At 41.2% G+C, this 23,314-nt stretch overlaps 1 protein-coding gene across 1 annotated transcript; it reads right to left on the reverse strand.

Annotated features, from left to right (window-relative positions):
• Positions 1–5,650: 5,650 nt before the first annotated feature.
• jun (Jun proto-oncogene, AP-1 transcription factor subunit) lies at positions 5,651–7,880 on the reverse strand. The gene has a single exon (XM_007550561.2). It carries the CDS (start codon positions 7,307–7,309, stop codon positions 6,335–6,337), a length of 975 nt encoding a protein of 324 aa, XP_007550623.1. The 5' UTR covers positions 7,310–7,880; the 3' UTR covers positions 5,651–6,334.
• Between the last annotated feature and the right edge of the window lie 15,434 nt (positions 7,881–23,314).

A 23,314-nucleotide genomic window follows, 5' to 3' on the forward strand; every position in this document is an offset into this window, starting at 1 on the left:
GTGAAAAAATGTGAAAAGGTTCAAAAGAGATGAAAGCCTTAGCAAACTACTGTGACTTCCATAACCTTAAAGTCTAATTTCTTATGTACAGGCAGATGATCTTCTGATACTGTGTGATGCAGTGGTCTCAGATGAGGATGCTGTATGTTCAGCAACACCATAAGGGTTTGCAAAAATCCTCATCAGTACATTGGAGTATTTCTCAGCCTTAGAAGTTACGTCTTTATTGGGGAAAACTTTTTTAATGAGCTTTTAGGATTGTTTCTGTGTTATTGTCATGTTGAAGCTTTCAGACCAACTGTCTTAGGATTCAGGGGCAGATCATGATAACATAATCCTGAACTGCATTAAATGTCTGCATATTAAAAAGTGTGCTAAAGGCTTCATATATGTTTAGGAAGAGTGTTAGAAATGTTAAGGTTTTATTTCTTATCATTTTGTTTATTTTTTTTATCTTTTATGTTTGCATGATTAAGAATGTTCAAAAATATAACTGTTGTGCACAAGCTACACACTTTAAATAGTTTTGCCTTTTCTCAAGTAAAGTTTTGTCTTCTTTGTTCACCAGATGGGGGTGAGTTGAATGTAATTTTCCACTGTCCAGCAGCATAACGTTTTCTCATTAAAGTGTTCTCCCTTTTGCTGGGGAGCTCAGAGCTCACTGACCTTTGGTCCCGAGCGGGTTGAGGGCCAGGAAGGCAGTAAAACTCATGATCTTTGTGTGGTTCAGTTTTACAGATTGGAAAATATCCTAACAAAGAATGAAAGAATAGTACTGTCTGACATGCCAGTGCTAATTACAGGAAATGTGTACCAGCAAAGGGCTTTAAGACTCAATGTTTGCTGTTGCAGTGGAAATTACAACCAGTAACTCACAGTGACGCAGAATTAAATAAGCAGGATGATATATTTTATAGGACTGGGACTTTTCTGCAGGATTTGAGCTTCTAGACGTCGCCATTATTGTACATTATCTCTGCTTTAACAGTATTTCTCACTGAACACATGCTGGGTTTGTCTTCTGTGTCTGTGACCTGCGGCTGCATCTTCAAGTCATAATTTGTAGCTTGCAGCTTAACTTCCTATGTGCACAGTTTACCCTTAGCTTATGAACCTTCACCGTGTGTCCTGGTGTATCGTGCATGCAGCACATTGCAGAGGAGCATCTTCATCACTGGCCTGCTCAACTGCAAAACAAAGTCCTGTTGTTGAGTGACTTCAGAAAGGCTATGCTGCTGTATTTCTTTGATTTAGTGATTGCATTTTGTTGAAGTTTTTTTTTTATTTTTTTTTTTACCTGACCCAATGACTGCTGGAAATATGTACCAGCCTTCTCTTGAATTGCTGTTCAAATAATAAAATGTTTCAGCTCTCTAACATCTTGCTTTTTGCACATCATTGAACCTTTACTTTGATTAACTTGGAAAACACAAAGAATTAAATGATGAATGGTATGTACTTGCCATTATTGCTATACTATTACTGCTATTACTATTTTGGCACCTTATGATGTCCAGAGGACCCCAAAGTGCTTCACACCACATTCAGTTTGTCACTTACTCAAAGAGTTTACCCACCAATAAGTCGGAAATCTGTCTAACCAAACTGGAGGACAGTAATTTCCTGGATTATGATCTTTACAGGTTTTTGATCGGAATATTTCTGTTTTTGCAGAAAAGTGTTTCCCTTTGTTTTACACCTTGAACATAAATTGATCTTATTAGTTTCCGTCCCTTAAGTTTGATAATATCTCTGGTGCGATGTTGCATTTAGTCAGCTTTCCTCCAGCCTTCCGGGAATCCGGAACGACGTCGAGCCATTTCGTTTGTTTAAAGAAGAAGAAAATCGAGAATTTCAGAAGATAAATACGTTTTCTTTTTTTGTTGTTGTTTATTGCTTACTTTGTAATGATTCAGAAACCTGCCTTGTCTTGTTTGAATAATTATGTGCCAGCACGTTAATCCACGTTAATCTGTGAAACATCGAGAACTGCAAGCTATACAAACCGCTGCAGACAATTTCAGGAGTTGAAGTCAAAAACCGCAAGAGGGCGAATACATTAGTTGTGTGGAAATGTGTGAATCACTCCTACACTGTTACCAGAAAGACCCTCAGCTCGTGGAAAACTCATGTTTCAGCACCAAGCCTATCTTTCATCTCTCTGGTCGGGTAACCCGGCAGAGCTGTCAGGTTTCAGGGGGCTTCCCTGGAACAGTCTCCACGTTCTCCTTACCACTTACCTTGTGACTTACCTACTTTTATAAAATTGTCTTGTTAGAAGACTGTTTCAAAAATAAGGTGAATGCAATCTGAATCCTGCAAGAATAAATCTGCACCTACCCGCAGTGACGCGGGGAAAAACAATGCTGCTAAATATTTGAGAAGTCTGCACCCGAAAATGACTAAATATTACCAAAAATGGAAAGGATTTTAACCAGGTTAGAGTCACTGGTCTTTTAATACGTACTATCTGAGTTACTTTGTGGCAACAGATGACTTTCTCTTCAACTTTGCTTGTTTCAGTATCAAAGAAACCAATCGGTTAATATTATTTATTTAATATTATCAGTGAATACCTCCCTGTCAGTAAATTACGGCAGTAAATATGTAGACTTCTCCAACTCTAAAATCTGATGAGCTTTGTCCTCTGATCCGTTTGCAGGAGGACCAGCATTAGTTTTCAAACAGCACCCCCTAGAGGCAAAAGATGCTGAGTTAAAGTTTTTTTTTTAATGTGTCCAGATGCATATGGTACAACGGTGGGTAAAATCAGCGGGTCTTTGCTAACATATGTCACTTTTTCAGCCTCTGGAGATCTGCCTCAGCCTTTGAACACGGAGGAGGAGTGAACCCTTCTTTCTCACGTCTGTCAATATCTGCTACATCGTCTCTCACTGGTCACCATCAATCACATTTCCGTTTAAACGTTGAAGAAAACAGAATAAAATTACATTTTTGTTGACACATGACACAATTACAGTCAGTGACAAGCCAGTATTTGTTTCTTAAAGGGGATTTATTACATTTTTAGAGCAAAAATCCTTGCAGTGGAGTCAAATACCCTTTTCTTAATTAGTATTCAAACTCCTCTGATATATACTTTATACAGTAATTTTACGTACTGAATGACTTTCAGGTGTAAATTCAACATTTAAAATGCACGCACACATCCTCATGGACATCAGATAATTGTTGTTTTTGCTGTTGTATTGTTATTTTTGTTGTTATTGGTAATTTTCAGCTTTTATTTAACCCACACAAAAACCTCTATTTTAGTAATAATTTTGGAATATTTCATATTTTCGTGTCTATTCTCACAAATCATAAAAACCATTCACAAGACGTTGACCATATATTAACTTAAGCGTGCTTATGAAGAATTGTCATTGATGTAGCCTAGTTAAAGTATCTTACCAAGAGGTTGGACTCACTTACAACAACATTAAAAAAAGAAAAAGCACTTGACTTCTTCTTATGTAGAACATTGAACTTTTTATTGCGGTTATAGACTTTTAATTAGTTTGTCCTTTGAGACCAAATCTAATTTTGTCCCCGGATTTATTGGACTCACCCGGTTATGCAGCAAAGCAGCAGATTAAACAGTCGATCCACTTCCCGTAAGAAACGCCCCCCTACGCAGTGACGTGGTCTTCCGAGCGCTCCCTCTCCTTATATGGCGGGGAAGGATGCCGTGTTCCGGGGTGATGTCACGCTGATGTAAGTTTGAGAAACCAAATCGAATTGGGTATTAAAATACAAATAAGTCTTTGTGGGAAAAAATATTTAACTTTTATAATTTCGTAGGTTAGATAATACAGGAGTAGTTTTTAAAAATTTCAGAGACATAAACTATAAAACGTGGAACTAATTTAATGTTGTAGTTAACAAGTTAACAAGCCAAAGCGACAAATTGGGGGTTGAACTAGAAAATAAGTATGTGCAATATGTTCATGAATAATTTTATTTATCATTTGTGTTAATGTACTTACATATATATGGATATATTATTGTTTATTTGCTGGTATTGTTTCATTTATCTTCTAACTAAAAGCAAAATTGTTTCCCAAACATTAATGACTTGTGAAAAGTGTTTCAGGTTCTGATATAGCCAATCTGAAACTTCCTCGCTACACGGTGCATTACCAAAGAAACATCGTTCTCACACTGAAACATGATAGTGGCTGCATCATGGCCTGAGGTTATACTTTTCTTTAGTTGAAAGTTGGATATTTTGTGTTGGTGGGGAAATTATGAAAAGCTTTAGTCAGCTTGGATCAAAATCTTCAGATCTACCCATAAAGCTGAAGAGGGGTTTCATTTTTCAGTATCACGGTGACTTACACATGTATCCAAATAAGAAGGAAATATGTCTTCACTTGAAGAAACTGAGTTTTGGACTAGCCCAGCCAGAGTTCAGAACCAAATCATCGCAATCTGCGTCACAGGCCTGTTACAAAGAGAAATCCTAAGAACCTGACAAATTTTGAGAACTTTTGCATAACAGTGTGCAGATATTGTAAAATCAAGATGTGACATTCTCAGAGTGCATGAAGAAGATTGAGTAACTTAATGAAAATAACAAAGCTTTATTATTATCTCAATGTTTCAAAACCTGTCTTTTTATTAAGGGTGTGTAGAGTCTATGAGATTAACTAATTAAGATGATAATCTATTTTTAATTAAAACAAAACAAACGAGGAACCACTACAGGCAATAACGACCCACCACAAGGAATCTCGGTTACAGTCTCTGTCGCCCTCTAGTGGCGAACTGGATTTATGTGAACCGGGAGGGCCTGTTGTTTTAAAGTATAAAAACATTACATAACTCTTGAGTGCCATACTTCTGCTGTCCTGTCAAAAACACCTGTTTACTGAACAGGCAAGACTATTGTGTTCACTAATTTAAGTGATCTGGACGATGTTTATCGAACCGAGACTGACAATCTGAGGTCCAAAACAACTAACAGACGGGCTTTTACATGTTCTATTTCTATGAAATATTTCATAATAGAGGAATGGGCATCAAAGTCATTTAACTTTTGTTGTGTTTGTGCATGTAATGCTATTTTTCCAAATATCTGATCATATAACCCTGACAAAGGGCAGCACATTTACAAAGTTACAGCGACTTTAATTAATTCTATTGCACAAAAAGCTGGCACTTTGGCGTCGTTTTTGAAATACTGACTGTTGATTTCCGAAAAAAGTGAAGTTGGATACTCGAAAGTAGCAGCAACACCGAAAAACCACAGAACTTCAGCGTGCGTCAATTTGGTTGAGATTTTAAAGTGATTTTAGCCTAGTATCACCAAAGAGTTGGCATGAAACTATTGTTTATAGGGTTTATTGAGATCATTTAGGGATTCAAAGAAAAACAAAACAAACTTCTGTGCTTAGTCACAGAGAGGAGATCAACCCCAGCCCTTCTGTAGTATAGGCTTTCATCAGTAAGTGAGCCTGGCCTGTCAGCTGTAACCCAATCGCTGGGCTTGGATCAATACCAGCACTAATGGAATTTACCTTGATGTTCTCAGAACTAGCAGTTCTTGCAACATGTTGCAACATGTTTTATTGTTTCTGAGTTCCTGACATGGCACACCCACTGTTTTTTTTTTTCCTGTCACAAGAACACAGAGAGACACTGTTGCTTCATTTCATCTGGTTTATTTTTTTCCTCCTTAAATATTGATTAGTTTCTGAAGTGCTCAGAAGACAAGCAATAAAAAAAACAAACAAAAAAACATTATACAGTTTCCTTATTACAAATAGTAAACATAAGTACTCCAAGTTGATCTTATATACATATAGCAATGAGTGAAACCTCATTAAACGACTTAGAAAAAAAAACAAGAAATTCTTGAAGCTTTTTCTAACTTAATTTCTTACAATTAAGAAAAATGGTGTTTTGAACTGTAACTCAGAGGTCGGCAGCATTTGTTACAACTTTATTTAGCGTTGACAACAAGCCCAAAAAATATGGCTACAGCAAGAAAAGTCTCTCAAGTCCTAATACTGAACTTCTCCTTATGGAAATGGCAAAGTCCATGCAGAGCTGTGGATAAATCAAGAAAACTTTTAGTTCACTTTAGTTCAGTTGGTGCATGTCCTCTCTGGTTCATGGCTGCTCTGACTGTCCCGAGCCCCATCTCCAGGACGCGCCTCAAGGGGAGTGAGTGGCAGTTCACCACCCCCACCCCTTCCCAAGTGACCCTGTCAGTGTCGCCGCCATATCCTCCCAAATCCCATTGGGATGTCTTTTTGGGGGAGACATGCCATCACAGGAAGCGTCCGTCTCTTTCAAACTACAGTCTCTCCTGTCTGCTGGGGTCGCCTCAGAAGGTCTGGAGCTGCTGCGTCAACATGAGCTGGCAGCCGCTGTTGACGTGGTTCATCACCTTCTGCTTCAGCTGGGCCACCTGCTCCCGCAGCATGTTGGCGGTGGACGCCAGCTCGGAGTTTTGGGACTTCAGGGTCTTCACCTTATCCTCCAGCCGGGAGATCCGCTCCAGCTTCCTCTTCCGGCACTTGGAGGCTGCAATGCGGTTCCTCATGCGCTTCCTCTCCGCCTTGATGCGCTCCTGGTTCTCCATGTCGATCGGGGAGAGAGGAGGGGTCTCCCCCGGCATCTCGGGCACCGTCTGCGGCTCCTCCTTGAGCGCCGTGAGCCGCGGCAGCTGAGCCGGGGACGGTTGGCCGTAGATGGGGAGCTGAGGAGGGGGCGCGGGGAAGGACACAGCCGGCGCTGAGGTGGTGTAGCTCGGCGCCGACACGGTGCTGATCGCCGGGTTGAACGTGTTCAAGTCCTCGTAGACCGGAGAGTCGGAGCGCATGGCCGGGGTGTTGTTATAAACAGTGGCACCGGCGACGGATGAGACGGGCGGCAGAGCCGTGTTGACGCCGGCCTGGGGAGCGGAGGCATTGGTCGTGGCCGGCATGTGCTGGTGGTGGAGCTCGGCCAGGGCTCGGACGAAACCCTCCGCGAAGCCCTCCTGCTCGTCGGTGACGTTCTTGGGGCACAAGAACTGGGTCGGGGTCGGGGTGGTGGTGATGAGTCCGTTGCTGGACTGGATGATGAGCCGCTCCAGCTCCGGGGAAGCCAGCTTCAGCAGCCCCACGTCCGGAGAGGTGAGCAGGTCGCCGGCTTTGGCGCGCAGGTGAGGCTTCAGAGAGCACGTCGGGTCGGACAGGTTCAGCGTCATGCTGTGCTTCAGCGCTTTGGGGTTGCCGTATCCGTAGCCCGCGTTGTCGTTCTGGGAGAAAGCGTTGAGTGAGTCGTCATAGAAAGTAGTTTCCATCTTGGTATACATAGAAGACGTTTTAAAAAGAGACGCAGCTAGAGAGTCTTCTTAAAAAAAAAAAACCCAAACAAACAAACTTCTCGTCCCTCTTCCTGGTTTCCGAAAGTCCTCTCAGTGAGTAAAAAACCTCCAAACTCAGAGCGACACAGGAATCAGAACTTACTTCTTCTCTCACTCGGACTCGGCAGGGCGCTCAGTGTTGGTCTGTAACAGTTCACTAAGCTTTTCCCACAGTATCCACAGCTGTACTGAGTCTAAGAGTGAAAGGCGCCTCGCAGCTGCTGAGCTGCTTCCTCTTGCCTGGATGTGTATACACTGAAAGCTAGGCAGCGTGGAGGTAAAGCTTATCTGCTGCCGCGGCTTCTCTAAAAATAACCATGATGTCATAACAGGGCTCTCCTATTGGCTGGAGGGCGTGCCCAGGGGCGGAGTCAAACACGCCCGATAAGGTGTGTTGCCTAGACAACCACCCAGAAGATTCTGAGTCTCGCGGTGGATTGTGGGATGAGGTAATGTATTAAAGCAGTGCGTGAGCGCGGTGCATTGTGGGATGACGTATTGTTTTTGAATATTTGGTTACCCGCTTTTTTGCAGTCAGTGGCGGGACTGGAGGAGCGGTTTCAGTCCCTTTTATACAGCTTAATGTCCTCTATGTGTCACCAAGTAAATGTGTTTAATATTATTACTTATTTTTTTGCTTTAATAAAAGTTTAATTTACATTATATTCGTGTTATTGTCTTTATTTTTGAACAGTAAAAATCAGAACCTCCAACTCTGAATTTTCCTCCAAATTCAGAGTTGGAGGAAAAAAGAAAAAGAAAAAAAAAACTGGGTGGACTTATTCCTGATACAAAGTTTCTTCAGTATTTTAATTTCAGTGGATGTTGTGAAGGTCTAAAGATGGAGGTCTCACATAATTTGTCCTATATGAAGTTAATGCAGTCATTGTCATTATCATGGTTGCACTGTATAAAGTCCTGTGTAAAAGTGTTAATATTCCTGAAACTTTTTCAACTGTTGTGAAGCTAAACATAAACTCTAGTGTAATTAAATACGTTTTTTTGTGATGGACAGAGCAACAAAATTCAGTGCATGATAGTGACATGGATGGAAAATGGTGCATGTATTTTTTTCAAAACAAATACACAAAAGAACATTTTAAAAAATCATATCACAGAATGATGCTGCCACCACCATTTTTTACCATGTGCATAGTGTGTTAAGCAAATAAAAATCTGATAAATGTGTGTGTTTGGATATAACCCCTTTTTATTTAGATGCCTTAAATATATTTTAGAGCTATAGACACAGTACAAACAATTGCCTTCAGACACCTAATCTTGTTCTTCTCTGTGTAAAGAGACCATTAGTAAACAAACAGACTGGGCCTGCAAAAAACCTCCCAAAGTGTGAACAAACTGTTCAACCCCATTCTTCAGAGAAGGGCAAATAGTATGGAAACAATGTAAACTTTCCAAGACATGGCTGTCCACCTAAGCTAAATTGCCGGTGAAGGAGAGCATTAGTTGGAGAAGTAGCCATGGTTACTATGGAGGAGCTGCGGAGATCCACAACTCAGGTTGGAGAATCTATTGGTAGGACATTTAAGTCTGAGCACACTATCGGGTTTACGGAGGTGTAAGGGAAAAAAAAAACATTGTTGAAAGAAAGCATTTTCAGTTTGTCAAAAGGAATGCAGGGGAACCTGTAAACATGAAAATAAAACAAGGAAAATGCAAACCCTCAACACAACATTCAGCTTTCAGCTTCTCTGCCCCCGCAAATCTGAAACAAACTTCCAGAAAACTGCAAAACAGCCGACGACACACTGAGTTCTTTTAAAAACCTACCTGTTAGAGTTGCCTTTGGTTAATAATAACTGGAACACTGATCAATAAATTTATTATATAGTTGATCATTATTCTCGCTGATGGCATTTGACAAAATCTAATGTTTATTGCTTGTTTCATAATTGTTTACTGTGTTATTTTTTGCTTTGTTGCTGAAATGTGCCATGCACATAAACTTGACATTCAAGTGGTAAAACACGGTGGTGGCAGCGTCATGCTGTGAAGATGTGATGAACCTGGGGACTATAAAAACAGATAAGCAAGTTGGGAACATGAACTTGAAAATATTAGCTCAAAGCTTCACATGTTCACATCAGCCAGACACTTGATGTTTACCTGCAAGTAAAGTCGAGTAAACAAGCTAATTAAAATGTTTCCACAAACAAAGTATGCATCTTATCCTTCGTCTTTTCCGGAACTTTTATATTCACCTCGACAGCAACTTGCTTGAGCGAGAACAAGCTATCGGCTTGTCCTCATAAAGGTGCACACTATCTGTGTTGCGGTGTGTAATTAGTGGAGTGAAGTCCATTGTCCCCTGGCCTTTGGTTTGAAATCACGGGTGGTTTAATGGGAGGAGGTTAACCCGTGTGTCTGACGTGTTCCCCTCTGGTCCTCCCGCTGTCTGGGTCACCCTCTGCCCCGCCAGCTTTACTGCCCAGTCTCTCCAGCATGTCCAGTCTAAATATGTCCCCCATGAGTGTCAAGTAAATCAGTCGCCTGGCGCTGCCTGGCGCGGAGAGGCACCTAAAATCATAAAGCGTCGCCGCAGTTGGACTTTTTATGGCTGCTAATGCTGTCTTTATGTACTGCAGTAAGTGTCAGAATGGTCAGTCAATAATCTGATTTCACTTTGATTTACCTGATCTGATGTAGTTTCTTTTCAGATTTAAAGGACGCGGAGAACTTTGTGGTCACAGACCAGACCAGGAGCAGCTTAATGCAAGCCTTGCTACCACGTTTTTCTTTTTATTTCACTTTTGGTCACTTTCATTGACTATATCACAGTGTTTTTCACTTTGGATAAAAAAAAATATATAGAAAGCAGAAAAACTACTTGGAGAATTTGTGAGACCTTATTTTATTGAAGGGTGTCTTCTCTGAGGCTCAGGCCAGAGGAGAATAGTCTCATGTTTTGCTTTCAGCTGGGTGTTTTTAGCTGCATGTTTTGGGTGACTATCCTGTTGTGATATTTAAATGAAGACTTGTTTCTTGGAAAAAAACACAGCATGCCAAATCTTTGCAGAGTCTTTTTTTGTATACATTTACCACGGTGTCTTTAACACAGAACCCCGCAGCGTTTCAGATATTTTATGGAGAACTTTCCTTTCCCAAAGCTCACACTTTTAAAAAGGTGACCACAAAATGGAAGTCTGCCAAAGTCATTTTATGTCTAAGCATGCATGAGCAAATTAACAGAGAGCAACCCTACTGTTCGAGTTGTGAGGGAAGGATTTCCTGCTGTTGTTGGATCCTGGGCCTGGACATTTGGTCGCCTACGAGTAGTTATCCTTTAACTGCTTCTGAACCTTTTGTGTGCATGTTTTCACTTAAATTCTCTGTTTTTTTTACAAGCTATATAAGAGACAATTACACAGCACTGAAACGAGTTCCACTTATTTGCTGACTCTGTGTTGTTATTGTTATCCACAGTTACTGAATGTGTCTTCATTTCGAGGAGGTAAACACCTGGCTTTTGACTCTTTCCTGTACTAAAAACAAAACAAACAACTTTATTGTGCACTGAAAAAAAAATAACATTTTAGGAAACTATTAAATATTTGCCAAACTTCTGACCAAGCACATTAGTTACTACTAATATTGCCTTTTCTGTTTACTTTTTACTCGTATGGAAAGATCGTGAGAGCAAAAGGATTTTATTCATCAGGATTAAATCATTTTAACTAAGTAAATTCTGAAAAAAAATGTTGTAGTTTAACTTTTATTTAAATGTTGTTAGCAGTCAAACTTTTTTTAAAAAATCTATTCAGAAATATCCACTCAATAACAATAAATAATAAACCAGATAAAAATCACACTTTGTTGATTCAGCTCCAACAGTTTGCTTCATTAGTGCCGCTGAATCTGTTGCTTATTTTCAGGACAGAGAAACAGCGCTGTGTTCTTGAGCATTGTGTTCCCGCTGCATCCTGAGGTGGTACACTCAGTCTATGTTGTCTCGTCTTTAACTTTTTCTCCCACCAGTAAAAACCCAGTGCTTCTTCTCTCTCCCTCCCTCCCCTGTGTCTTTCACCTCTTTCACTCCCTCCGCTTTGACATGTTTCTTTGCTATTTATCCCTCTGGATTTCCCCCAAAATGTCCCTCTCTTCTCTGTCTCCCACACACTTTGCCTCCTTCTTATCTCTCTCCTCCTCCTCCTCCTCCTCCTTCTTTCTGGCTCTCCTTCTCATCTTACTCCTATCAGCTGCCGTCCAGGCTGCAGGATTTCCCTTGTGACGGAAACAGGCTGCAGCCTTATTGTTTTGTTTCAGCGGTTCTTTGCAGTAAAATCTCACACAGCTCTGCTGTGCTTGTGTTGGTACCAGAAAGTTGAACTTGTGCATCGGCCAAATCGCCGCAAGACACATGGCAAAGATGAGAAGCGATAAACCCAGTGAAGTAGTAGGAAAAACTTTTGCTTTTTGCTCTGAATCAAACTCTGGGTTAGGATTATGGAGTGAGTGAGAGAGAAGAAGATGGACTGTCTAAAAACCCAGACTGCGCTGAAAACACAATGGTCTTGTCCGGCATGAATGATTGTTGTTTCAGCTGTTATGTGAAAGAAGAAAAAAAAAAGCCCTACCAGATGTGTGTGTTGGACCAGACTGCATGCATTAAATCCACACTCTCACAAGTTGTGTGTGTGTGTGTGACTCTGATTTCATTGGTGAAACAGGCGTGTATTTATCACTGCAGGTACATTTGTTATCCGTTAGCAAATTTACAAATGCATTCGCACACAGTGTTCAGGCCGCCATGACCAGCTGCTCACTAACATCTGAATCCAGAGCTAAAAGTAATTGGAAAAAAAACAGAAAGAGAACTCTTAAAGATATGCACTGATAAGCCAGAAAGTCCTGAACACCCACCAAGAGGCCAGCTGCTCAGTCCAGTCAGAGCTCTGACACGGTAAATCTCGGCTCTCCTAGAGGCTCTGGGTTTGGGACTGTTCCCATAGATCCTCTGGGCTTCTGTGTGGGTTTGGTTTGCTTCACGTCCCATCAGATATATAGTCGTCTCAATTGAGGTGTCATAAAAATTTTAAATTCATGAAGGAATGATTAGACAAATGGGTGGATGGTTTAGAATAGGAGCACAGCTTCTTGTCCAACCTTCAGCTGGATTTACTTGTACTTGACCAGATTTGGAGCAGAAATACATCAATAGCTGGTGTCAAAATATCAAATCTGCGAAAGAGTTTGTTTGGATTTTGTTGCGTGTGAAGGCAGACAGTAGCTAATGTAAAAGGAAGCACTATGGAAAAATCATTCAACATTTTCTTTTTTCTCCCTTTGGCTGAATGTTTTTGTTTTAGCAACTTCTAGTTCTATACATCTAAACCTGTCACAAAAAGCAATAAATCAATTAATCGCGCCATAAGATAAAAATCATTTGATACTTGTTGAAAAGCATTTTGAAAAATGTGGCAAACATTTAAGACCAGAGTAATACATCAGACCAATAAAAAAAAAAAAATTTTTAAAACAAAAATGTGGGCTTTATAAAACGTGTTTAAAACTTGCCTAAAGGTTGTTTTTGTCAAAATGTGTTTTTAACCAGAGTGAGAACCAGATCTAATTTACTAAATGAATATATCAAAAGTTGATGTCGTCGCTCGACCTGCATCCACACCTAGTAAAACCAGTAAAACCATTATCATAAAGAGGCCGTGGTCATTTTTGTATGATTTAAGATCTCCAATGGACTTTTTTTTTTTTAAAGGAAAAACATTTCTTTCTAAAATATGCAAGGTCGTTAAATGTTAAAATTGACGTGTACCTAATGTAACTACCATTGTATAGTAATTCGCTTGCTTTTCCGTCTTCGGCTTGACCACGGCTTTTGCGAAAACCCCCAGTGCTGCATTTTGTGCGGCTCACACAAATCCACTCTAACCGTATCAATAAACTGTGGTCATTTTTCAATTAAAAAAAAAAAAAGAGAGAGAGAGAGAGAGAGAGAAAGAAAGACGCGGGTAAATGACAAACGTCCCTCATTCATGTCTGGATTTACGACACGCTGTAAAGCAGAGAATTGCGGCGTTTAATTATAATTCACAGAGAGTGAATCTCAGGGAGTGATGTCTCTTTGTTCTTTGCATCGCTAAGTGTAGGATGAGTGTTTGATGCCCGACTTTGACGGCGTGGTTTCGGTTAGCGTTTTAATTCATTTGCCCATAAAAGTCAGCGCTGTTTCCCGTCAGCCTCCCTTGCTTCTGCCGTGACACACGGCTTTATTAGCGTTGACAATTAATCGCCGCTAACTACCCAGACTAATCCCAGATTTATTGCTCAGAATCATATGGAATATTGATCGTCTCTTCCTCTTTTTGACCCTCCCATCTTGCTGTAACTCACTCGCGGGTGTATGATGACCTCATTGGAAGAGGGTGGCAACAGGCACAGGGCTTTTTCAACCCCCGGTTCCAGGACACAGATGCTGTTTTTATCATGGCTGAAGCCAGAGAGCGACTCCAGCGAGAGGCTCCCATCCACTGGGTTTTGTATGTTTGTGGGGCTGCTGGTCTGCATTCATTTTTATTTGTTGTCTCAAAGTAATTCAATCTGGGAGAGTGAGTCTGGGACTCATTATGTAAATTAAATAACCTCATCTGAAAAGAAATGCAGAGTGAGCCACTGCAGGACACATCAGTGAGCACAAGCTGCCACAGGGACACATTTAGCCAAAGTAAACGGGCCTTTTTGACAGTACATAGCAGGTTGTGTGCACGCAAATGTGTGTTAATGTGCATACACTCTGGGACCTGTGCCTTTGCTCTCTGCCTGTAACATCGAGGTGTGTGTGTCACCAGGGAAAATGATCGATAGCTATTAAAAACCACCAGAGCCTCGGTCCAGATGGAGGGCGTGTGTGTGTGTGTGTGTGTGTGTGTTTGCCTGTGTATGTGTCTGCTTTGCCATGATCTAGTGCAGTGTTTGTACAGGTGGGACACTATATGGCAGCAGCGCTAACCTGTTCCACTCCATTTAGCCCCGCAAGCCAGGGAACCATACCAACCGCACACAATGTGTGTGTTTTAGTATGTCATTTCTGTGTTTGTGCCGCCGTTTGTGTGTACAAGAGGGACCGGGAGGTTGTCAGCGTGTGTTTGGACTTTGCTGGTTATTCTAGCCTGGCTTTTCAGAGGCAGGGGAAAAAAAAATAAAAAATTAAAAAAAGGAGCAGAGGGGGAGGAGAGTGACAGGACAGAGAGATTGTTTTCAACTGGGCAGCAGTTCCACTAAATGAAGGAGATGGAGGCTGAAACACGGAGGAACAGAAGTTAGTTCTGTTGTTTTCACTGAAGAGGAAGAGGGCTTATCGGAAAGGCTGTGATAATCATGATGAGGCTCACGGCATGCAGGAAATTTGCATAAGTTACAGTTAGGCTTTCTGGAATACAGAAAAAGTACAAGTGGATTTGATCTGGAGGAATCTATGAAAAAAAACTGTTTTGTTCTCATCTTCTCTTTTCCTTTCTCTCTTGCTGACTAGAGTACACGAACACAGTCAATCACATGGAAATTATCTTCACTCAGTCCTCCGAGACATCTTGTGAAACCTGATCAAAGATCAATAGCGCTGTTATGATGCAGCGAGAGAAGGTTTCAGGCTCTAATGATTGTCCTGCTGTTGGATTTCAGACCTGAGGGGGGGAAGCAGCTGTCAAGTGAACATCACTAACGTCCGTCTGAACTGGTCTGACCAACTCTGTAAAGCAGGAGTTTTTTGGGGTCCAAAAGGCAGAATTTTGTTTCAACACAATCCCATGGATATTTCTGAGGGTGGACATTTCAGTAAATTCCTCTATGAAATGGATACATAGCAGGTACAAATTCAAATTCGGAAACCTCACATATCCATTGTCAAGCATGGAGAGACGATGGTTGTTCCTCCACTCTGATGTGAGACTGAAAAACTACTTCAAGCTAAAGTTTTACAAGTGATTTAAAAGGTGGGCTTAGTTTTTCAAACACAGGCTTTCCCTTTTGTTATTATTATTATTATTATTATTATTATTATTATTATTAGTTAAATAAGTGATAATAACAGTGTAGGACATGATGTGTGTTTTTGTACGCTTGAAGCCGAGTAATTTTAAAGGACCCAATCACTTTTATTTTGTTCTAATTTATGAAACCTTATCCTGAACATGGACGTTCTTCTTACATGGAAATAATACATGTTCATTTGGAGCTGATGAAGCTGATTTTGCTTTAGTTTATTAATCATGAATGGTGAATATAAAAGCAAGGTAACCTAAACTGAAGATAATTAATTGCTTTGGTTTAGTAGTTTGAACAGAATAACAAATGTTTAGCGTTTTTCTACAGTCTGCAGATGCATACCTCAAGAGTCTCTTTATCCACTTCTAAAATAAAAAGAAAAAACTAGCCTTTGTTTTCATTATTCAAATGTTTGCCAAAAGTGGCTCCAGTTTTTATTTTCTGTTTTGCTTTGGTAATTGGCCATGACTTGCGTAGATACTGAAAGTTACAAGAGTCTCGGAGCGGGTCATGTGTATCCCATTACCCTATAAGATCTCATTTAATCTCGCTGATGTGCTTATTATCAGATTTTATGGTGACACCTGAAACCTACATGGAGCCCGGTTGTAGAGTGTCTTAGAACGTGCTTGTGTGTGAGCAAGAAAATGCAAACTGCCTTCAGAGAACAATCATTTCTTTCTTGTTAGTCAGATTTCTATGAATGGATCCCAGGCTGTGCTAGACGCGCTAAGGCGGGGCTGAAAAAGAGCAGGCTGCTTCTCTGAATCATTAGTTATTGGTGTATCATCCCGTCCCTGCATCTGAGTGTTTCTAATTTTTGTCTCTTTACTGGAGGAGTCTTTAAAACACACAAAAAAATTATTTGAGCTGTGCTGTAATGAAGCCACCTTTGGGCGAGGCACATAACCCAAACGCATCAGTGCTCGTTTGTGAGTGCTGTGGAGTGAATGAGACTCGCGGCGTAAAACCTTTGAGGAGTTATGAGTTTGGTGTTGCTTCAGTCGACTCATTATCTGAAACACAAGCTACCTGAGACCAGTTGAAATGTGTTGACATGGAGTGGGGTGGTTAAAGTCAAATCAGGAAGTCAAATCAGAAACCTGTTCCTATCCGAACAATCTGATAGGAACAGGTTGAACAGCAGCTTTGCTTGTATAAAAAAGCTCTGATGATTTCAAATTAAAGCCCAGCCCTTCGCTTCGGTGAACTCAGAAAGCTACAAGCCGCGCCCTTTTGGTTCCACTGTCCCAGAGCAAAACAGAGTGTACTGAAAACCGATGATCGCCACAGATCATTAACTCACTTGTGTGAAAGTGAGTCAATGATCGTACCCTGAAAGGGGATTTTGATTAATTGATTAATTCAAGGGAAAATACATAAAACTCAGCTTAACCATGTTTCAATTTTAAGTCAGAAAAACAGCAAGATTTCAGTGGCAAGCTCACTCAGTATAAGCTAGCAATTCCTTGTTTTTGCATTCAAGGTATTCGGACAGTAAAGGAAAGTCTTAATACTAAAACTATCAGAAGCGCAAATAAACATTTTATTAATGGAGTGATTAGTGTATTGTCCTTCACAAAACACTACAAAATGACATTTAGATTGCTGTCTGCATGTTTTCTGCCAAAGGACTAGGTCAAAGCCCACCTACGAGGTTTGACCCTCGTGTTTTGGCAGATGAAGAGTGTGATGCAGTGATTGGTTACATGTTCAATCAGAGCCTAAGATTATTCAGGGTGAAAACAAAACTTGGACATTGTGATGCTGTGCATTCAAAACATCATTTCTTTCTTCAAACACACACCAGCCATGTTGCCGACTGTGTCAAGAAAGGACATATCACTGGATTAATACCAGGGTTTGTTCCTTTATTAGTGGCGACATTTAAAAATAGACCCGAGTTGAAAAGTCATCATAACCCACCAACGTGTTTAATCCAGCATTCATTTTATGCGTAAAGCTTTTCCACTCCACACCTCCTCTGGTCCCGAAATGCTGGCTTCCTCTTTCAAAGATCACAACTGTTTGGGACATGGCATGCTTGACTGGAGACGGATAAGAATGTTATTTTTCTTTTTTGTTGCTTTTACAGGGAATGTTTTGACGAATTACTGTTTTAAAGTGTGTAACTGTGACTGTGCTTGGAAACCTGAATATTTAATAAAGTGATACTCTTTAAAAAGTTTGAGAACCACTGACGGGAATTATTTTTTAACCCAGGTCCTGCTCTGTTTTTCAGGTGCCTGTATCTCTATGATAAAACAATCAAGTTACTCAATTTTTAAAGTGTTGTTTTTGTAGATAACACACTTTCATGTCCTTCAATTTTTTTACCCTTAGTGTTTCCTCCCCTTATCTCGATTCACCAGTATTATGGTAGGGATTTCATAAACATGCTGGTGGTCCCGTTGCTGTGCCGACTGAGCAACAAATGTTGGGAACTATGTGGCACCTTCCACCAACATTCCAGGATTGGCTGCTTCGGAAAGTTTCTGTGTCAGTCATCGTTCTCTCCTCTATCTTTTTCCAGCATTTAGCTCGCTCTTTCTGTTACCCTCCCCACTGTCTCTCTCCTTCCTTCTGCGGCACCCTTTGCATAAAGAGACTCTTTGTTTTCGGTTAATATTAACTTGAAAACAGTAGTTGGGACGAGGGGAAACTCACAGAGCTGCTGCTGATTTACTGCGGCTAATAGGCGAAAAGGTTGGGTACTGTGCATTCTACATTTATTGTCACTAATGTCCCAATCAGGTTTAAAGTCCAACACAAACAATGTATGCTTTATAAATGTCTTCAAAGTTCTGTCTCATTAAAAGCGAGAGACTACATTGCAGAGCTCAGGAGATAAGAGTTTGAGGTGACTGATAAGAACTTCCCCTAATAGATGTGCAGATTCGTTTTCGTTTCAAGTTTTCCTTCCTGTTCATTCTTTGCAGATCTGACTCGCCGATCAGTAGATCTCTAGTTAATCATTGCATTACTCTGCCGAGCTGAGTAATGCACGGCCGCTGACGAGTGCCCGACTCTGCGAGCACAAATTTGAAACTTCCAACGAGCGATACCCAGGTGCTATCCCTGAGCGTGCCTGCTGGGGTTTCTATCTGCAAGCTTGCAAATGAAAGGCGTGCACTGACACAAGTTCAAATCAGTCTCCAGGAGGAGTACAGCTGAATTAAACTGAAGTAATCCCCGAGAGAGAGAGAGATATTCCTTTTATTTCATTCCCATTTCAACTCTCTTACCTGGGTGTGTGGCAGTGTTTCTTAACGCTACTCTGTGTCTCACAAGGTTCCTGATTCTGTTCAGTTGTTATGGAGTCCAGTTTAAGTGTGGAGTGGCTGTGATCAGTGGCTAACTCGGTGGAATGCTCTTCCACCCTCTCAAACAATTATTAATCTTTGTTTGCTCAGAGCTGAACGAACGCTCTGGCCGTGAGAACCCTTGCCTTAATCGCCCTGCTGCTCTAGCATACTTCCATATGACTGTTTCTTTGTGTGCATTGCTATCGGTGCAGTCAGACTGGTTTGTCAGTGAGAAATATAAAGAGTTCAGGCGAAACTGGCTCTGTTGTGCTCGCAGGTACATACTGTCCATGTTTCACGTGTAAACACAGGAGCGGTCGCGCAAGCGGCTGGATTCCTGTCTGCACTTTAAGTCCTCCGTCTGTCTCAGAGGGTTAGGGGCCGGGGTGCTTATCACATTCTAGGACTGTGCATGTACATTCATCTGTGTGCTCGTGTCTGTTTGTTTAACCCTATGATTGTGTGTGTGTGTGTGTGTGTGTGTGTCTGCATGTTTGAGAAAACACAGACCAACCCATGGGAATGCTCGGACTGCGTGTTTTGGCTCTGTCAGGCAGGCCATTACTGTGGCGTCAAAGGTCAGCTGGTCTTCTAGAAGGCCCGGATACGCTGTGGCTGAGTTAGGTAGACCCGTCTTTTGAACAATCTCTTTGGGAAATGGGGTGAAAAATGGTCTTAGATCCTGGTATTCTTGGGTATCCTCAAGTCAAGACCTTTTCTCCATGAAGGCAATTCTGCGATGAGAGAGGCGACCATTGCAGTCCGGCCTTTTCTGTTTGTCTCCTAAAGGAAAGCATCCAAAAGCAACACTTGGTTGTATCAATACATTCAACTTTTAAAACCAGCTCAGTTTGATTCAGTTCATCTTTATGCTGTCAGCTCAGCAGAAGTAATCAAATAGCACTTTACAAAGAAACTTGATGTAGTTCCAAGGAAAACCTAGGCAAAGTAACATTTTAATCTGATTCAGGACAATATCTTTTCACAAAACATTTGCATATACCTCAACTGGTGAACTGGTGTATGTATTAAATAGTGTCATCTAACTAAGCAGATTGCTGAAGGCCACTTACCTTCACTTAGTTTTACCAAAATGGAGATAAAACTATCGCCAGTGCTAAACTTGGTTTTGGTTTTTACAAGAGATGAGCCTTGAGATTCTGCATCTCCTTCCACACTATTGGACTTAGAAGTAAACTTCCTGCCCGAGAGCAAAGTGCTGTGTTAGAAAGACGAGGAGCCTCCATTCATTGCTCTCCACTCATTAGGTCACAGGTGGAACAGGTCAAAGAGAGAAACAGATTTTCTTGATTTCAGTACAGATTTAACTCATCCAGGGAAGTCCCAAAGTATTTCCAGGTCAGTCCTTCCTTTTTGAATGTCTTTTAAAGATTTTTGTTTTTTCAATCGCGTCACGGCCCTTATAATTAATTTTAAGGACGTGCTTTTGCCAAACCAAAATGATCTACCTGGATAAGGTCAACAAAAAGTCAGACTGATTCACTTCATTAGCTTTTCTATTTTTGTAGGGTCTTTCTGCACTTCAGTTTCACTTCTGCTGTTTCATCTCTCTTTATTTTGTTTCACCCTCTATTATTGAATCCAGGTCAATACCCATGACACAATCAATAATTTGGCACACAAAAGTGCAGACACAATTTTTGTACTAGCTGAAAGTGTTCATTTTTTCATTGCTACAACTTAAACAATTGTTTCACTGTTATCCAAGCTTCCTATTCAGCTTTATAACATCTTTCCTAATGATGAGTCACTTTATCGTTTCCTTTTCATTTTTGTGTGAGCATATTAGCAAACAAGCTGCAGGCGTTTGCTAATTTCTGGAAAGAAATTGTGGTGTTATAAATCTCCTGGTGTGAATTCCTGTCTAAGGTTAATATGTCTTCCTTACTTTAAAAATACATGATACATGATTTGCCAGCAGTATTTTTATTTTCATTTATTTTCATACTTGGTATTAGATTCTTATGGTATGAGAACCTTTATTTAAAAAAATCACAGTTTCATGGTGAAAATATTTTATAAAAAGTCTATAATATTACCTAATTTGTTCAAACTGGATTTGGTCTTTGAAACTGGCCAGGTTTCATGAGGTAAAAAACTTTTAGCAACTGGAATTTTAAATTCAGTTCGACCCTAATTTCAAATTGTTGAGTATTAATGTCATATGTATTATTATTATTATGCATCTGGGATCAGTTGTAATGTTTGTAATTGAATTTGACAATAGCACTGCGGGTACAACAAGCTGATATTAGCCGGTTTGTTAGTCAGCCTTTCTGCTCGAGTAGAGCCTGCAGTCGACTATTAGTCATGCCACTTGTGGCTTTCAAATTGTTGAGTGACAAGCGGTGCTCCAGTTTGGCTTTCAAAATATGACTCTCTGTTTTTTTTTATTGCATATTTCCAAAGAAATTTGCCTTAAAACATGGAGAGGCCTTATGTAAGCTAGCTAGCCACAGTGTGAGCTAGCTTACTGTTTTACTCTAAACTTCACATCATAGCAGAAAGCTCTGGTCACTCTGGTGGTTTATCTGCATCTCATTAAGTGTAGGAATGCTGTGACGGAAAAATCTTGCGGTTTTGAAGTTGTAACCTTTCCAGACCTTGTTGTGTCCCGATACCAGTAACTGACTCGTGTCTAACCCACAGCCTTTTTTTTTCTTCTTGCAAACATTGATGGTAAACGTGAATGACAGCCGTTCTGTTCAACAAGCGCGCTCGCCATGTCACGGCTGCAGGTGTATGCAGCAAATGAACTGTTTACGTTTCATTGGAAACTTCTCAACTTCTGTTGGAGAACACATTTAGGCTGGTACTGATGAGTAAAATGCATCTTGTTGGGAAATTGACTTTAATTGCAAAATTGCACCCAAAATGTCAAGTGTGCAGGCCTAAATGACATTTTCAGTCTGATGTGCATTCGAGTGGGCAACGGGGGGGAAGTCATTTTGGCGTAATAGCAACAAAATGAGTGGGCTAACTGGCAGTAATTACCCATTGTACGTGTATGTGCGTTAAAGACTTTGACAGGTCAGCTCAGACACTAATGATAACACAGCTGTGCCCTATTCCCCCGGGTCTGGGAGGGATTTCGCTGAAACCGAATGGCCCTCTGCAGTTACTGTCATGTACTTGTCCTAATTTTCAGGTGAGGCTCAGCTCGTTTTGTCCCAGCTGTGCTCGTTCTCTGGTTAGTGTGTGGGGCGAGGAGACGGAGAGGAGGAGGAGGTGGGGACAATGGACGGACGTCACTGTCAGTCGACGTAGGAGCCCTCAGACACACACACTGTCATTGTGCGAATCAAGAACCACCCTGGTGTCTCTCAATGTCTGGGTGCCATGCCGAGCACCAGTGGGCGCGTGACGTGATAGCAGAGTAGGATTCCACTCTTTGCTTTTTGACGTACGTACGCACGCCCTCAGCTCAGAGAGAGTGTCGGTGTGTGTGTGTGTGTGTGTGTGTAACTCAGCGCGGCTGTGTGAGGCAGTTTATTTGTGAATGCGTGCGTGTGGTTTTGCAGAGCACAGAAGTGAAACCCGCGTAGCCTCAGAAACGGCTCGGTCCTCTCTCACAACCAGAATGTGAAATTGATCGAAAGAACTCCGTGTCACGTACAACCGTCTCAGAGGCCTGCTGTGTCTGTCAGCAAGAGCAAGCGTCCCTTTTTTTTTTTTTCTTGCAGTAACAACAGTTGCGCATACCTTAAATGAAGTTTATGGAATAAATCTTGGCAGCCACATTTAGATGTTGCACATGAAGAAAAGGAAGAGAAAAAAAACATGCCAGGAATGTGCTTCTCCCCAGGAGGCTAACTTGTTTGGACGATAAACCAACTCAGTGGCATTTGACACTGGTATGGCAGTTTTGGTCTGCATACACTGTGTATGCAGACTTTTTGCCTGACCTCCTTTGACATGTGCTGCGCATAAATTATGTCAACGGTTACCTCAAACAAGGACAGAGCCCAGTATGCACACTTCTGACTTCTAGAACTTCAGGAAGGACTTGCAGTGAAACCGCTCAGGCTGCTTCCTCTCTGTGCAGAGGCTACGAAAGCAGCAGCAACAGTAGCGTGCCCATTTCTCCTCCCTTTGCCTGAGGAGCAGTTTTTATAGAGCATGTGCAGAACAAATATCTTGATGGGCTGTTGACTGATTAATGGCTGTTTGTCATAGTGTTGCACAAAAAACTTCAGGTGTTCGTTTGACACATAGTAAAGATGTATATTTTTTGTTGGTGCACAGTCCTGTCCAGGCAAATTTTATATGTTTACTGGGCGTGTTAGGAAATTTACATGCGCCGCTAATGCACACGCAAGTGCTAAATGCTAAATGTGGTTGTGCACCTTGAACCGTGTTTATGTGAATACCTTGTGCGCAGTCGTTCCCGTAGAAACTTCCTGAGGTTCTCCACTTGTCTGAAAAGTCAGAGGTTATCTGCAGATCCAGTGTCATTTGAGCCACGGGGGTCCATGCAGCTGTTTCCTCTTGTGATTATATATCAAATCCAATCATTCACACACACACGCACACACACACACACACACACACACACCCACACACACACACACACACCCCCCCACACACACACACACACACCCACACACAC

Source organism: Poecilia formosa, unplaced genomic scaffold (assembly GCF_000485575.1).
Source record: "Poecilia formosa unplaced genomic scaffold, Poecilia_formosa-5.1.2 Scaffold37, whole genome shotgun sequence".
Classification (NCBI taxonomy): Eukaryota; Metazoa; Chordata; class Actinopteri; order Cyprinodontiformes; family Poeciliidae; genus Poecilia; species Poecilia formosa.